Raw genomic sequence first — 16,994 nt, 5'->3', positions numbered from 1 at the left:
GAAGACTTGGAAGGTCAGATTGCAGTCGCTTTCGTAAAAACTATGTAGTGCCTATGCCAATTCATAGGATTAGTTGCTAAGCGAACCTCAGGCTCCCATGAGCCGTGGCAAAATGCCGGGAAAACGCGAGGAAGATGATGACACTAAAGAAAAAGGTAAAGGGATCATTATTAAGGTAACATATATTAATATTACATATATATCCCATAACGAAAATGACAGTTTGATCGGGCATTTACTTTACAAATACCTTTGCTGAGAGCAGTGGCGGTTACATCATGGTCGATGAACTGTCCCCAGACAGCCAGCATCACGGTGAATGAGATGTCGTGTGCGTAGCTTGGCCTGTGTACTGTAAGGCTCACATCTCGGGCGCTTGGGAGAGCGCTCCCGTTCACGCCTCTTCGTGGAGAGCTGATGCCTGAAAGGAACATATAACCTTATATGTTTAGGTGATTATGGACAAATGAAACATCCCCATGACTAATGAATGCCCCACCACGCATAGGAGCTGTAACAGTCATTGGAGTATTTGGAGTTCATTTTAAATTTGGAAATCGTCACGGGAGAATGCAGTGAATAATTTAATATCTGTTTGTTTACTGGCAGTGGGACAGAATACCAGTGATTTACTACGCTGATCGCATCTGTAGCTATTCCAGAGACGACAACTAGACAAGAGGGGAGTCCCTGACAAACTTCTTATTGTGTTCCTTACCCTAAAATATGTAAGAAACTGTAGATAACTACGTAAATTGCTCCGCCTTGAAGGAAAAGTAGAACAGAACTATTTTGAATTTGTCCTTAAAAACGTACCATTTCCATGATCATCCTCCAGTAATAGAGATCAGGTAACACCGTCCTAGACAGTGTTCTAGATACACCCCATCGTCAAGGATTAGCTGCCATCTTGACTTCTGATTTTGTTGCCAGGACAAACCGAAGTGTCTCCGCAGTCTGAATATTGTGTAAGGATAAGGAACGAATGACTAGGTAACTCTTTCTTAAAGGGCTCTTGTAAACTGTGAAATATTTAAACTACAAAACTTACCGTCTCCATAATCAGCAGGCAACACCCTTCTAAACGGTGTTCTAGAGACACCCCATCTTAGAGGATTAGCTAGATTGTTACAACTGCCATCTTGGCTTCTGAACTTGCTGGCAGGGCAGACAGGAGTGGTGTCTCTGCAGTAAGGGGGCTCTTGGAAGTGGCCATTTGTGGCCGGACCGCGTCCGATGCTGCCGCCGCGATGTGGAGAGCTGTAAGGAAAAGATAAATAATTTATTTATTGGTGCAATAACATTACTAGGTAATAATAAGGTAAGATGCTCGACATGCTAATGCGCAATAGATGACTCCCTGTCACCTTCACTATTATACGCATAATTTTTGTACACCGTAAAATGGGGTGAGTAGGGTCGAAATTGAAATTCAAACCTCGATAACATTTTATTTTTACATATGAAAACTGAATGTTGTATATAATACCTAAGTGTTCCGGACGTTTGTATTTTAGTTTTTATTTTATTTTGGGTAGTTCCATTTCATAACTTTGACGATACCTAAAGAGGAAAACCCACCTCACCCCGTAGTGCCTCGTATTTGGGGTGAGAGGGGTTTTCATACAAAGGTGATTTTGGAAGATTGTTGGATCGATTTTTTTAATAATGCGTATTACTATAGCTCCATTTTAAATTGGAATACATTATTTTTGTAGCAGTAGCCTTAAAATCCCTTCTCACCCCCCTCTCAAACCTTCTCTCCCCATTCATAACCCACCTCTCCCCGCGAAACCTACTCACCCCGTTTTACGGTACGAGTACTTTTATAAAAACCTGTATAGGTATTCCGAATAAACTGTTTTTTTTTTTCAATCTCACACAAATCGCGGTTATGGTATAGGGTTGTGAATTTAGGCACGTAACACACAGCTGTATAAACAAACGCCTACAAAAGCTGTATATACCTGCAGTTGATCTTGAACTAAAATGTACTGTTTAATATTAGAAACGTTTTAGTAAAAAAATACAATAGGTACTAAAAGTTACCTTTTTTTTCTCCTTTTTCCATCCAAGTATGCTTAAGTAGGTACTTTATTACCGTATTAAATAAGTATATATAAACAAAATTGCTAATAACAAACTCAACACAATCTATATAAACAATTTTTTGCCGTTCATTGCTATTTTTTTATATCAGGCGCTGAACAAAATAAAAATAAATCTCCTGTATAAATTTGAACGTTCAATATCAAATAAGGTTTTTTAACATATTATTCTAATTCCTAAATACTAAGACTGACAGTTCAGTTGCTCCAATTAGACAAACCAATATATTATTTAAGTACAAAGCAATGCAAGCCAGATAGTAGAGGTAGAGAGTCCACTCTGCAAGGGGTAGTTGTAGGTATTAGATGAATTGGCTAATCGAGCCTTGGTACCAGATATAAAATATCGATTGTTATTAGTAAACTGGTGTGGCCGATCGAAACGCTAGACTTCCCCATTGGTAATGGATCTGTTAGCCCACGAAACCCGATACGGCTCAGCCAACTGGAGTGTGAACGAGGCTTGGCGCTACAACATGTAGTACCTACTTGGTTTTATGACTATTATTAGTACCGGATTAAGGCATTTTTATGCTCTAAAAGCTTGTCTGTGGGTATATTTTTATTTACCAAGTCCAGACCCCTACTAAATAACTATGATTTTTAAACCGGGACAATTTGCTTTACGGTCGGGACGCCGGGACACCATGCTTCAAACCGGGACCGGGCGTACCGGGACGTATGGCAGCCCTACTACCCTAGACCATAGACTTTCTTTCTCCGGGGCAATTGATCGGCTTTGCTTTGATAGACTCCTGAGATCAGGTAAGATGTTGTGCCCGGTTGAAATTGGTTACCTATTGGTTCGGTACTGTCGATTCCTATTATTAAATCTACAATTTTTGAACTTTAAAAATCCATTTTCGATATAGTATTGATTCTACATAGGTGTATAACTCTTGCATAGCTCTCACTGCATGTGAGAACCGAATTAAGTTAAGATTTTCAAAGCTTGAATATTATGCCTCAGGGCGTGCGCTTAACGTCTCTTTAATAACAGGCAGGCGTTCAGTAAGTCTAATTTTTGCATTGACGTATATCTCAGGACTGGCCTTATGGGCAATAAGAATGGGGCATGAATGGGGCCAGTACAGTGGTGTAACACCGCTGCAATGCGATTGGTTGATACGAGGGGCGTTCAAAATATTCTCGGTATTGATATCTTACAACCTCTTCTAAAATTTCTTTCGTTACTGGCCGCTAAGGTTTATTCATTGACATTAAAAAAAAGTATAATTCGAACCGAGATGTTTTTTTGTTTTTCTGCAATTGCTGAACAAACATGAACATCATGTGGGAATTGACAATGTTAACTAAATTAGAACATCGATGCGTGATAAAATTCTTGACAAAACAGGGTAAAAATCAAAAAACCATAAAAGAGGAAATGGATTGTGTTTACCGTGAGTCTGCTCCTTCTTTATCTACCATTCAAAAGTGGTCAAGCGAGTTTAAACGTGGAAGGGAGAGTTTTGAAGACGACCCTAGACCTGGCCGGCCTGTAGTAGCTACTTCACAAGAAAATATTGATAAAGTGGAAAAACTTATATTGGAAGATGGTCGAGTGAAGGTAAAATCACAAGTAACCAATCTCTCTATTGGTACCGTACATGATATTATCCATGACCATCTTAATATGTCAAAAGTAAGTGCAAGATGGGTTCCGCGAATGCTGACTCGGCTTCAAAAAGACATGCGTGTAGCTTGTTGTTCCGATTTTATTGACCTGTGCGGTGAAAATCCTGATGAGGTGCTGCAAAGAATAGTTACTGGAGATGAAACCTGGGTTCATCATTATGACCCAGAGAGTAAACAAGAGTCCATGCAGTGGCACATTAAGGGTTCAGCTCATCCCAAGAAGTTCAAGGTCATCCCTTCAGCTGGCAAGGTCATGGCCACGATATTTTGGGATTGTGAAGGAGTATTACTGATCGATTATAAAGAAAAAGGTGTAAATATCACAGGACAGTACTACGCTAACATTCTACGTCAATTAAAGGATGCAATCAAAGAAAAGAGGCGAGGAAAGTTAACCAAAGGTGTTATGCTTCTGCATGACAACGCCCCCGTCCATACTGCTCATATTGCCAAGGCAGCTATTGTTGAATGTGGGTTTGAAACTGTTACTCACCCACCGTATAGTCCGGACTTAGCCCCCAGCGACTTCTTTTTGTTCCCCAATCTTAAAAAGGATCTGCGTGGAAATAAATTTTCCGATGATGAAGCATTGAAGGCGGCAGTGGAGGAGCATTTTTACACCAAAGATAAAAAATATTTTTATGCAGGATTAAAAAAAATAATTGATCGATCTTTTAAGTGTATGAACATAGGGATAACAATAACTCCCCATATTGAAAAATAAAAATATCAAACTTTTCGTACTTGTTTGTTTTCATTCTCATACCGAGAATATTTTGAACACCCCTCGTAAGTTCGCATCACGCGCGCGATTGGTCGCAACTAGCTGCGTTATACTGCACGATTGGCTCGAATTCGTGAGTGACACCGCTGAAAGCTAGTACCTACCTACCTAGATACGAGGGGTATTCAAAATATTCTCGGTATGAGAATGAAAACAAACAAGTACGAAAAGTTTGATATTTTTATTTTTCAATATACTCCCCCCCTATGTTCATACACTTAAAAGATCGATCAATTATTTTTTTTAATCCCTCGTAAAAATATTTTTTATCTTTCGTGTAAAAATGCTCCTCCACTGCCGCCTTCAATGCTTCATCGTCAGAAAATTTATTTCCACGCAGATCCTTTTTAAGATTGGGGAGCAAAAAGAAGTCGCTGGGGGCTAAGTCCGGACTATACGGTGGGTGAGTAACAGTTTTAAACCCACGTTCAACAATAGCTGCCTTGGCAATATGAGCAGTATGGACGGGGGCGTTGTCATGCAGAAGCAGAATACCTTTGGTTAACTTTCCTCGCCTCTTTTCTTTAATTACATCCTTTAATTGACGTAGAATGTTAGCGTAGTACTGTCCTGTGATATTTACACCTTTTTCTTTATAATCGATTAGTAATACTCCTTCACAATCCCAAAATATCGTGGCCATGACCTTGCCAGCTGAAGGGATGACCTTCAACTTCTTGGGATGAGCTGAACCCTTAATGTGCCACTGCATGGACTCTTGTTTACTCTCTGGGTCATAATGATGAACCCAGGTTTCATCTCCAGTAACTATTCTTTGCAGCACCTCATCAGGATTTTCACCGCACAGGTCAATAAAATCGGAACAACAAGCTACACGCATGTCTTTTTGAAGCCGAGTCAGCATTCGCGGAACCCATCTTGCACTTACTTTTGACATATTAAGATGGTCATGTATAATATCATGTACGGTACCAATAGAGAGATTGGTTACTTGTGCTATAGATTTTACCTTCACTCGACCATCTTCCAATATAAGTTTTTCCACTTTATCAATATTTTCTTGTGAAGTAGCTACTACAGGCCGGCCAGGTCTAGGGTCATCTTCAATACTCTCCCTTCCGCGTTTAAACTCGCTTGACCACTTTTGAATGGTAGATAAAGAAGGAGCAGACTCACGGTAAACACAATCCATTTCCTCTTTTATGGTTTTTTGATTTTTACCCTGTTTTGTCAAGAATTTTATCACGCATCGATGTTCTAATTTAGTTAACATTGTCAATTCGCACAGGATGTTCATGTTTGTTCAGCAATTGCAGAAAAACAAAAGACTATCTCGGTTCGAATTATACTTTTTTTTAATGTCAATGAATAAACCTTAGCGGCCAGTAACGAAAGAAATTTTAGAAGAGGTCGTAAGATATCCATACCGAGAATATTTTGAACGCCCCTCGTATGTTACGTCAATGAATTTTTGATTAAGTTTTATCGTTACCTATACTTGTTTGAGACATTCATAAACATGAAGACGATTCTAACGAGCTTAATAAACTTATTCAGGCTACGTTAACAGGCCTTATTAGGATTCAGGAGGCTATGGACATCGTTTATCACCATAGGAGTCACAAGTTGTGTTCCCAAAACTGATGATTCTTACTGCAGCTGGCTCTCCTTCCAAAAAGTATTCCGACCCCCGCATTAGACTGAAACGTTTCCGTATTAGTCCTGAAAAGATGTAGGAAAAAGTTTTTACTAAACATGTCAAATAAAAACATTGTTAGTTCTTACATCTTTACCATTAACAAAATTATAGTTCATTTACCTTGTGCTCGTAAATTTGAGTCACATGGTAGCAGTTTGAGCGAAATGAAGCCGAACAGCGTCGAGTTGCGTCGTCGGTGTCAAGTGACATATGTCGCAGTCGGATCGTATAATCCGCCGTATTACATTACGGCTAGCCGTTTTACAAAACAGGGGCGTTTTAAAATGCGGCGGTTCGACGATTAGCCGGATTGAATGAAAATCCGCCGGAATGTATTCGGCGCCATACGTTCTTCAACACGGCTAGCCGTAATGTAATACAGCGAGTCATTAGCCGCCGCTTTGACAGTTTTTAGTTCCCATTTTTAACACTCGTGGCGCTGCCTGACATAACAACAACAAACTCTGGGGTGTCCATCAAATCTGGTCCTTCAATCCTTCGCAACTTAACTAGACGGAGCACCGCTTCGCGGGGCTCCTATTTCTGAGCGGTTTGCCCTTCGGGCATCTGAAGCTACCTAACGAACCTAACCTACCTAATTATTTAGTACGTCCGTGAAAACATTACATTTTGGGGAAAAAAGCGTAGGTAGGTAAGTAGGTTAGGTTCGTTAGGTAGCTTCAGATGCCCGAAGGGCAAACCGCCCAGAAATAGGAGCCCCGCTTGCGGGGCTCCGTCTATTTAAGTTGTGAAGGAAATGTTTTGGAAAAGAAACACGCGTAGTGCGGTGGGACCATGGTAAAAATAAATTAAATTGCAAACATTGTCAAACTCCGGTTACGTAGGCGACCGAAAGAATTGGTCACTCTACAATCTAAATAGTAGATACGATGCGGCTAAACGTAGGCCGCCTTATTGAAGAACGTATCGCAATGACAATCCGGCTAATCGTCGAACCGTCGCATTTCAAAACGCCCCTGTTTTGTAAAACGGCTAGCCGTAATGTAATACGGCGGATTATACGATCTGACAACGACATATACACGGACCTATCTCATTTCACGATACGCTGACTTCGGCTTACTTTGGCTGCCTTAGGATTATAATACGGAAACGTTTCGTTCTAACGCAGGGGTCAAACTTGTCAAAAAGAGCCTACTGCAATTTCGGGGATATACTTAAAAGAGACACAACTTGTGATTTAATTATCGTCTCTAAAGGGGCCCACTGATTACCACTATTACCAGTCCGCCGGACGATATCGGCCTGTCAGTTGTTCGGAACTGTCAACTTTTTGTTCTAACTGATAGGCCAATAGCGTCCGGCGGACTGTTAAACAGTGGGCCGCAGAAGAATCAAAATTGTATCTCGGGCCTCGGTTTTTAGGGTTCCGTACCCAAAGGGTAAAAACGGGACTATTACTAAGACTCCACTGTCCGTCTGTCTGTCACCAGGCTGTATCTCATGAACCGTGATAGAGAACTGTCTAGCAGTTGAAATGTTCACGGATGATTTCTGTTGCCGCTATACCTATATATACCTAACAACAAATACTAAAAAGTACTGAGCACGCCCCTATTGTCAAGGAGTTAGAGTGCTTGTTCAGATATTGTGAATACCTTGGGCGCTCCGATTTATCATGTCAAGTGTAAAGATATGGGTGCACTCATCAATCTCATCATACTCGCAAACATGTCCCATGGCTCTTATGTCAGCGAATTAAGAACTATGGGACATATTTTTGAGAAGCTAATATATGCACCCATATTTTTACACCTACATATTTTTACACAAATATTAAATTTGATACTTACCAGTCTCTTTTTGGTGAAGAAAATCTTCTTGAGAATGCGTAGACTTTTCTCTGGGATGGAAGATCGGGGCGTTTTCATAAACTGCATTCTTTGGGTTGGACCTTGGACTCCTCTGGCAGCTCAAAAGCTGTGTCCAGATGAGACAATTTTTCGCCAATCTGATGAAATTGTCCGATCAAATCAGGACGTGCGGACGCAAACGCCAATTTGGCTCGCCGAATTCGACCGTCGATTATGACCGATATAATTATATTACCGATAAAATAGGGTGCAGACGCAAGAATACCAATTTGTGACGCTAGTATTTTCGTTTTGAAGCATTTTTATATCACCATGATTTAAATTGGTGATTAAATTGGAGATTGACGCCAATTATTTTCCTGGTAAAATCGGTCGATTTGCCCAGCCCGTCAGGATACAGCTAAAGGCGCCTCAAAGATATTAACTTGACTGAAGTACGTCGACTTTATACGTTAAGCTACATGTTATACAATAGCATATCCTTTTATCTATCAGCGATGGCCGACTTCCGTTCCGATTATACCAATTGGAGACAATCAATTACAATACCAAACTAGATCATAGTAAATGTACCTTTTATTTTATACTACATTGAATTGTTTGGACCTAAACAGGAAAAAAATATTAGGAAAACTATAGTAACGGCACCAGTCATGGGACATTTAAGAGGAAATTTGGAGTATTTGTGATATTTCCCTGACACATATAAAAGTACTACCGCTTAGCTTGTTAAAAGATGAATATCCTATCCTTCTTTCATGTTTAAGGCGTGTTGTATAAAAGATACCGCAATTAGTTTCCACATAATTAATAAATTAAAAGTATGTTTTTTTTCTCCAGTCATGGACAGCAAAGCTCCAGTAATGGAACCCCGTTAATGGACGTGGATCCAGTAATGGGCCCCCCATAATGGGCATACCATATCAGTATAAGATATTGGAATAGGGAATAAGTTTTTGGCAAAAAACTAATTATTAGTCATTTTTGGTATAAGCTTTTATGTAAGAATGTATTTTTCTTTCGGCAGCCAACATTAGCCAACAAAAGACAATTCTAACAAACCCAAACACAATTAGGTTGCGTTTATCACAGAGTTCCTATGGCCACCTCCTGTCTTCATCATGAGTTCTGGTCCATGTTATCATAATATCGCATTGTCATCCGATTTGCACCCGTATCCAAAATTTCAACTCAATCGGAAATCCGAAAGTGGCTCAAATGCCTTTTCCAAGATTTGAACCACACTAACTAACATACGAGTACAAACTAACAGGGCAAGTTCAATAAAATTTTGAAATACGATATTATTTTATTCGAAGTCCGAGACCTCCTTACATAGTTCGTAACTACATTATACTTCTGTATTGTTTAAACATGAAATTACGCCATGGCAAGCACCATTATATAAATTGTCCCATCATAGGAGGTATGCAGTTTTACAGCTCCTATAATGGGATTGGGCAAAATACCACTATTTTTTATACATCTCTAGAGTCACAACATAGTGTGTTGTATACCTTATCTACTGGTAAATGCAATTAACAAAATACATTCTAGTTTACACCAAGTAATAATTTATTACAATTTAATATATGAAGTCAACTCTCTTAGCGAAGTTGTTAAGAATTCTTACTGGTTATTTTTTCCAGTGACACGACGATCTTTGGGTTGGCGCCAATTTCTTAAAAAGTAACCGAAATTAATAAAAAGTCAAACTTAAACAGCTCTATAACTCTTATTTATGGTAAAATATAGCCAGTGTTTATAAACTACTTTTACATACTTATTTTAGAGGATTTGTGGTTTTATGTCCCATTACTGGTTCCACGTCCATTATAGGATCTATTATACTACATTTCAAATACCAAGGCCCGATTGCACTTGAGACGGTCATTGGGCGTTAACAATAGGATTAGTGATAACAAAAGATACCTGGCTAGACCCTTTTGCTTAAACGTCTTTTAAACAATGCAGATTGCACCGACGCGTGCCAATTTGAAGTATTTTGAAGTGCTCCAAATTAGATAACAAAAGGCAAACATTATGAGCCCCATTGTTAAGTTTCAAGTGCAATCGGGCCTTGGTATTTGAAATGTAGTATACTATACTTTGATTATCACGGAAGCTTTTGGCAATCTGTAATGGATTATATTTTAGCCTTTAGTTCAGGAATGATTAAATATTTCACAAGAAATACGTGAATTACTCTAATCAGTCAGTAGATTTATCTTTTCGACCATGCGGTGCGATTTAGTTTCTAGCTTAGATTACCCAAATTATTGTATGTCATTCATTTCTAGGACGAATATGTAATTATGTACCTACGTTAATAATATGTAGGTGCTTGCTACTTTTTAGACACAAACTATACAAAATATAGGTAGGTATACCCTACTCTAGCCCGACGCAAAGTTTCTAAGATATAAAAAAGAAGTGGCAATCTTACATTTTAATTTTCCAGCTTTTTGGAAACTCTCCGCAACTTGCTCATTTGTACCTAAAATGTCAATATCAATCTACATTAAGTTTAAATGTCAGCAGGAAAGCAGTGTCTTTGGGAGGCGTGGGAAGAAGGTAGGAAAAAACATACAGTGCGTAACAATACAAAATGTGTATTAATTATTAATTAAAAGCCAATGGATTAACAATAAAACCTCGGTAAAATCTTTGAATACTTACACGTTTTTTTAACGTCTATTTATTATTTGCGATTAAGGCTATTCGCATACAGTTGGGACCATCCCACACTAGTTAGGGCCACCCCACATCTAGCGTCTTTCGAGCGTCGGCGTCTGGTCAGCGCTATGGAAAATGACGTTGCGTCGACGTTGCGTCGACGTTCGGCCATAGAGTTGTAGACGCCGACGCTCGAAAGACGCTAGAAGTGGGGTGGCCCTTAGCGTCTCCCGAACGTCGGCGTTTAGTCAACTCTATGGCTGCTGCTCGACGCAACGTTGGCGCAACTGCGCAGCGACGTCATTTGCCATAGCACTGACCAGACGCCGACGCTCAAAAGACGCTAGTGTGTTGTGGCCCTTACACGGTCCTTGTACTCAAGGTACTCGTATTGAATCTTCCGGCGTGTCTAAATAGCCTAGTCTTTAAACTTAAAGGGGCCCACTGATTACCTACCAGTCCGCCGGACGATATCAGCCTGTCAGTTGTTCGGAACTGTCAACTTTTTGTTCTAACTGACAGGCCGATATCGTCCAGCGGACTGGTAATCTGTGGGCCCCTTAAGAGTGCTAATATTATAGGATAGCGGTAACAAAATGGCAAATAAAGAGAGGATATGCTACAAATTATATGTAAGTAAACAAATCAAATAAACATTCACAACATAACCCTATTCTACAAAGTGCAAATAGTACATATAAATATAAGCTATAGGTAGTGCAAATGACCAAATGTTAATATGCATTACTTGGCATTACAGTGCAGTCACTGACACTTATACTTATTGTGTGTTAATATTGGTCAGTTCAAATGCTTAGAAATACTTATCTAATTATAGTGTGCCTTAATTTTAATATAGCCATTTAGCCACCTTTTACTATTTCTAGTGCAAAAGTGCCCATAACGATATATTAGCTCATTTCATTTCTTCCATAGGTCTGTGCTATGCAATGGCTATGTCAGCTATGTGACGCACAGAGACGAGCTTAAATCATAGGATTTATTAGGTATTATGGTGACCAATTTTTTTGTAATCAAATTTCGATTGACTTACCTAATCTATTACCCCATGCCTGATTTTGATTGGTATAACGTTAACCCAGGGGGATTAGAGGATGACTCACACTAGAACTGTCCGGGCCCGGGCCGAGGCTTCCGGCACGGCACATCGTTTTCAACGGATGATCGGTGTAAAAATGAAGTGTCGGATGACTCGGCCTGGACCCGGACCGATCTAGCGTGAGTCGTTTATACTTAACTTAAGGGCTGATTACCAGTCCGCCGGGCGACATCGGCCTGTTGTTGGGAACTGTCACCTTTTGCGTTTGACTGTCAGGCCGATATCGTCCGGCGGACTGGTAATCAGTGGCCCTAGGGTTGCCAGATGGTCGGGATTCGGCGGGATTCTCCCGATTTTAGCAAGTGTTCCCGATTCCCGACAAATTGAAAATTGTCCCGAAAATCAGCTTCACGTTATAAAACAATAATTTCAAGTTCCGAACTGTCGTCGAGCGAGCAAGCGACCCGCGTCGAGCCCGTCAGCGCGCGCGCGGGGCGCGCGTGGCGAGATTGGGCAGAGCAGCTGACGTAGTGCTAATAATGTAAAATATCCTCCTCGAAACGTCGGAGGTAAATCTTAAAACTTAGATACGCGATTAAGTCCCGTTGTATAATTTAATAATATGTAAAATATCGTTGTTTTTAATACAATTAATTTAATTTGAATGGTTTCTTTTTCCCGACCTAAGGCCCAAAATCCCGAAAAATTGATATTTTTTCCCGATAATAGCGCCTTTCGATCTGGCAACCCTAAGTGGCCCCCTCTAGTGCGTCTTCATTTAGGTGTGAAGCTAAGTAGAATGATTACCCGTTAACAAGCACTTTAGTGGCCTCCTCAGCAGCATACGCAGCATCGGCCAACGGTTTGACATCAGCCGCGGTCGCCGTGGCGCGCTGCGCGCGGTGCGCCGGCGTGTTCCGGCCTAGCGCCGTACGCGCAGCTTCGGCGCGCTGTTGCGCCGCGAGCGCGGCGTTGCCACGGGATACGGCGTCGGATATGTTGGCGGCGGGGGGTGTTGGCCAGGGAGCTGTGGGGGTTTCTGTGGAGAGAGGTCGGGTTGAAATCTTCGTTCAACAGATTCGGCCTCTCTATCGCTTTTGAATATTCAGGCGATCCTCATAAGTTAAACAGGACATGACTCCTTTGAAATAGAGCTGTTTCAGAATAGCGTATTATTACGGTTCATGAGATACAGCCTGGTGACAGACAGACGGAAAGACGGACAGACAGACGGACAGACAGACAGTGGAGGGACCCTTTGGGTACGGAACCCTAAAAAAGAGATAAGTGAGATGTGGTCTTCCGGGTTCGGACGGAATCTTAAAATAAACCAATTATTATAAAATAAATTGCATCACTAGATTCACTAAAATCTTGCACGTGCCACTGCAATAGGATCAAGGCGCCAAACCAAACTAGTTCTGATAGAGGTTTTTGGGAGACAGGTTCCATTCATTATCATCAATTAAAAACTAAATTCTGTAGCAAGTCAAATGTGTGGAAAAAACGTAAAAGATTCTCCAGCTAAAGTGTATTTAAGTGTTTTCTTAATAACCACAAGAATTCATAATGAGGTGAATTTTATAATTTTCTACGCAATTTTGGAATGATCATATTTTAAGTCATTAAATTAATTGCAATATAATTTATATAATTACGAGTAGGTATGTGTCATATACAAGGCGTCATGTAAACGAGTAGGTACCACTTATGTCCATTATAACAGAAATTAACACATATTTTTATGGCGCGATATCTTACTAGTAGTGGAAATAAGCAGCCTAGTTGGATCGGAAGAAAAATTACGTTAACGTTAGTGCTGGAAAAATTGTAAAAAAAAAGTATTACTGACCTTCTAATGGCCATTTCTTGTTCATAATCGGCAGTAAATTCGGTTCTATCGACGTCAGATTATAAACCGTTCTGTTGCCAGAGCTCGTCAGATTGGCAACCATATTCAGCGTGGAGCCGTTGGCCACGGGAATGACGATTGGCAGAATGGTGTTATTGTCAAGGTCGTCGCCGTTTAAGTCGTCGGCGAGGTTGTAGGAGACGGTGACGAGAAGAATGATGCTTAGGAGGACGCTGTGGAGAAATGTTGTCAGAGTCTGTTCGGAAAGAGAAGAGTCGTGGAATGTATTGGGCCCCATACTTTCCACGACTCTTCTCTTTCCGCGGAGACTCTATTAAAATACAATCTTAGACATTTAAATATAAATACAGTCTTCTGCTTTACTGTGGCGGTAAAACGGGCCATTGACGTGGGTGTCCACGGTAAAGTAGGTACCTACCTATATAAGCGCACAAATTGCCAGGACACTTCTGGTGCGTTGCGTTGCGTCGCGTCGTCGCAACGCATTTGATGTGGCATGTCATAAAAATATATGAAAAACGACGCAGCGTTGACGCTGCGACGATGACGACACTTGCAGCGAATAACGCGCGATGCAACGTAATGACTCCTCTACACGATGGGCCAGCGCCGGCCACTCCAAGGGACGCATTTATGCGTTAGAGGGAGCAAGTGATATTGCTATCTCATTCTACCGCATGGCTGCGTCCCTTGGAGTGGCCGGCGCTGGCCCATCGTGTAGAGGAGCCATAACGAAACGCACCAGTGGGGCACCTCTCAAAGGTACCCATCAAAAGAGACGTCTGACGCGTCAGACAGAACAGCATAGGGATGGCGTTTTCACACTCGTCTGATCTGTTCTGGCGTGGCACATCAAAACGCACCAGACGACCGTACTAAATGTAGGTATGAAAGCGATATGATTGATAGACTAGTATGAAACTATGAATTTCATTCCACAGTTTAGCTGTGCGATATTTACCAGTCACTTTTCGGTGAAACCGTGAGGAAACCGGACTCATCCTAATAAGGCTTAGTTTACCCTCTGGGTTGGAAGGTCAGATGGCAGTCGCTTTCGTCAAAACTAGTGCTCACGCCAATTACTGGGATTAGTTGCCAAGCGGACCCCAGGCTCCCATGAGCCGTGGCAAAATGCCGGGACAATGATGAGTTTAGCTGTGCGAGGTAATATAGTATTTATATATGAATAGCTCACAGTAATGAGACACAGATGGCGCACTGGCAATGCCTCAGCCGCTTGCGGTAGCGCCGCGTTATGCTGGACTCGAAGACATACGTCGGTTGTACTAGAGGCGTTCGCTCGCCGCTGGTTCCCGGACGCTCCATTGGTACTGGGATGAGATACAGGTTTTTAGGTCGGGTCTCTATTGTTTTCCAGTTTTAAGTTTTAAGTCGTTTTCATTTTCGTTAGTCAGAATTCAGAATTTATTTGGTTAAGAAACGCGTCACTTTTCAGGATTGCCATAAAACAAAGCTAACCTAACCTATCTGTAGGTGAGGGTGGGGAGGGTCGATCCCTAGGGGACACTTGGTAAACTTCATTTTTAATCAAACCAAACGAGATACATTTTTTTGCACTGGTAACACTCATTCATTCGTTCCTAACTTCACGTTCTGTCATGGCACTGTATCGGAAAAGTCAGTGGTTCAAAAATGGCGGACGGTGAAAGATTTTCTGCGTACTATATTAAATTTTCGGTAAGCTTTAACTGGATTTATTTTATAATATGAGATGGAAATGATGTTAGTGCGTGTGCTTATTTTATTTGTTGTTTATTGAAGTGATGATTAACTTGGATTACATTGATATACGCGAACACACGTTTCGAGTACGGCACGTTTTATAATCTTACTATGTATGGGGAGACTTTGTCTTTTTCTTCAGGGGAGATATGATTCCGGGATCATGTCACCCCCAAAGCGATCAAGTATATACATTGTAATAAATTTACTTACAAAATGATTCATAGAGCTATCATAAATATTTTCTTTTCTTTAGTAAATCATTCCGCAAAAGTACGACCAGAGAAACACTGATTTAAACTTTCAAGGTTTTTGACTGATTATTGTTTATTAAAACGGGATTTAATGGCGTATAATTCAGTTTTTAATTATACAACCGACTCCGAACTCCGAAAACGGAATTATCCCCGTGGCCTTTGAAAAGACTAACTAAAGTTGACATCAACATTTTACGAACTACCCGCACTTGGTCTTGTTTATCAAGTTAAACGTTTTACACACAGGGGATGTTACTCGGTCGACAAACAACACTTTTTATGTTAATAACTTAGATTTTTGTTTTTTTTTTAACTTTTTTTTTGGTTCAAAAATTGATTCCCTATTTTATGTTGTTTTATGGATAATACGATTACATTATTTTTTAAAAGTATAAGATTATGGATTAATATGTGTTAGATATCTTCATATATTAATTTTCTGTAGATAAAGTGAATAAATTAATGTAGATACTACCCTCGAAATATGACATTGCCGCTTAAAATCTTTTTACCAAGTGTCCCCAAATCTGGAAGACTTGATCCCTTCGGCTTAGACATCTGATTACCGGAAATACAACTTCAAAGCATGGAAGATGCAATATATATATGTTTGCTGTGTATTTTACAAATTATAGATGCATTGCTAATAGCGATCCTAGTTATATAATCAATGAGAATCTGGTATGGGGAGACATGGTAAAAATCTGTTTACCATGTGTCCCAAGAACCAGGGTCACTTGATCCCCCTAGGATCAAGGCTCCCGACCAGGGGTAAACAAGTCTCCCTTACATAGGGGACACATGGTAAAAGTCAACAGTATGGGTTTTCTTTAAATAATGGTCTAATTTATTGCACAAATCTGTTCTAATTCAAACTATTAATGAAGAGATAAATTCTGAATCGTATGGTCTATAAAGTTTTTCAATACTACAAATAGTTAAGAAAATGTATGCTAAAAACAAAAGGGGTGATCAACCCTCCCCAGTTTCCCCTAGGATAACCTTACGAAAATCCTGAAAAGTTAACGGTTTCAGTTTTATGATTAGGTAATGATTATTACATGACAAACAATACATCATGACTTAAAACTTTGGGACTTTTAGATCATACATTACTTATAAGGAAAAATTCAGAGGATATTAAGGAAACTTATAAGTACTAAAATATGATCATTATCGAATTTATTAATGTGAAAATTTCGTAATACTTATTTGAAAATTTCCGACGTCACATCAGATATAAGTAATTGCACTCTCTGCTCTTAACGTTTTATAAATATTGGTGTACTAGCTGTTGCCCGCGACTTCGTACGCGTGGATTTGTATATTGGTGGTTACATATTCTACATTAGGTTAGAAA

At 40.2% G+C, this 16,994-nt stretch overlaps 1 protein-coding gene across 1 annotated transcript in view; it reads right to left on the bottom strand.

The window, feature by feature from the left end:
- LOC134647382 (chorion peroxidase) overlaps window positions 1–14,960 on the bottom strand; it is a 31,870-nt gene extending 16,910 nt beyond the window's left edge. The window contains exons 1-5 of the mRNA XM_063501727.1: window positions 14,830–14,960; window positions 13,614–13,846; window positions 12,569–12,800; window positions 1,052–1,260; window positions 251–421 (exon numbers count right to left, since the gene is read on the bottom strand). Coding sequence (XP_063357797.1) covers window positions 251–421; window positions 1,052–1,260; window positions 12,569–12,800; window positions 13,614–13,846; window positions 14,830–14,960 — 976 coding nt within the window. The remainder of the gene's footprint in view (window positions 1–250; window positions 422–1,051; window positions 1,261–12,568; window positions 12,801–13,613; window positions 13,847–14,829) is intronic.
- Window positions 14,961–16,994: the final 2,034 nt, after the last annotated feature.

This window comes from Cydia amplana, chromosome 4, assembly GCF_948474715.1.
Source record: "Cydia amplana chromosome 4, ilCydAmpl1.1, whole genome shotgun sequence".
Classification (NCBI taxonomy): Eukaryota; Metazoa; Arthropoda; class Insecta; order Lepidoptera; family Tortricidae; genus Cydia; species Cydia amplana.
The sequence above is the reverse complement of the archived record's forward strand: the minus strand, read 5'-3'. Positions and strand labels throughout refer to the sequence as shown.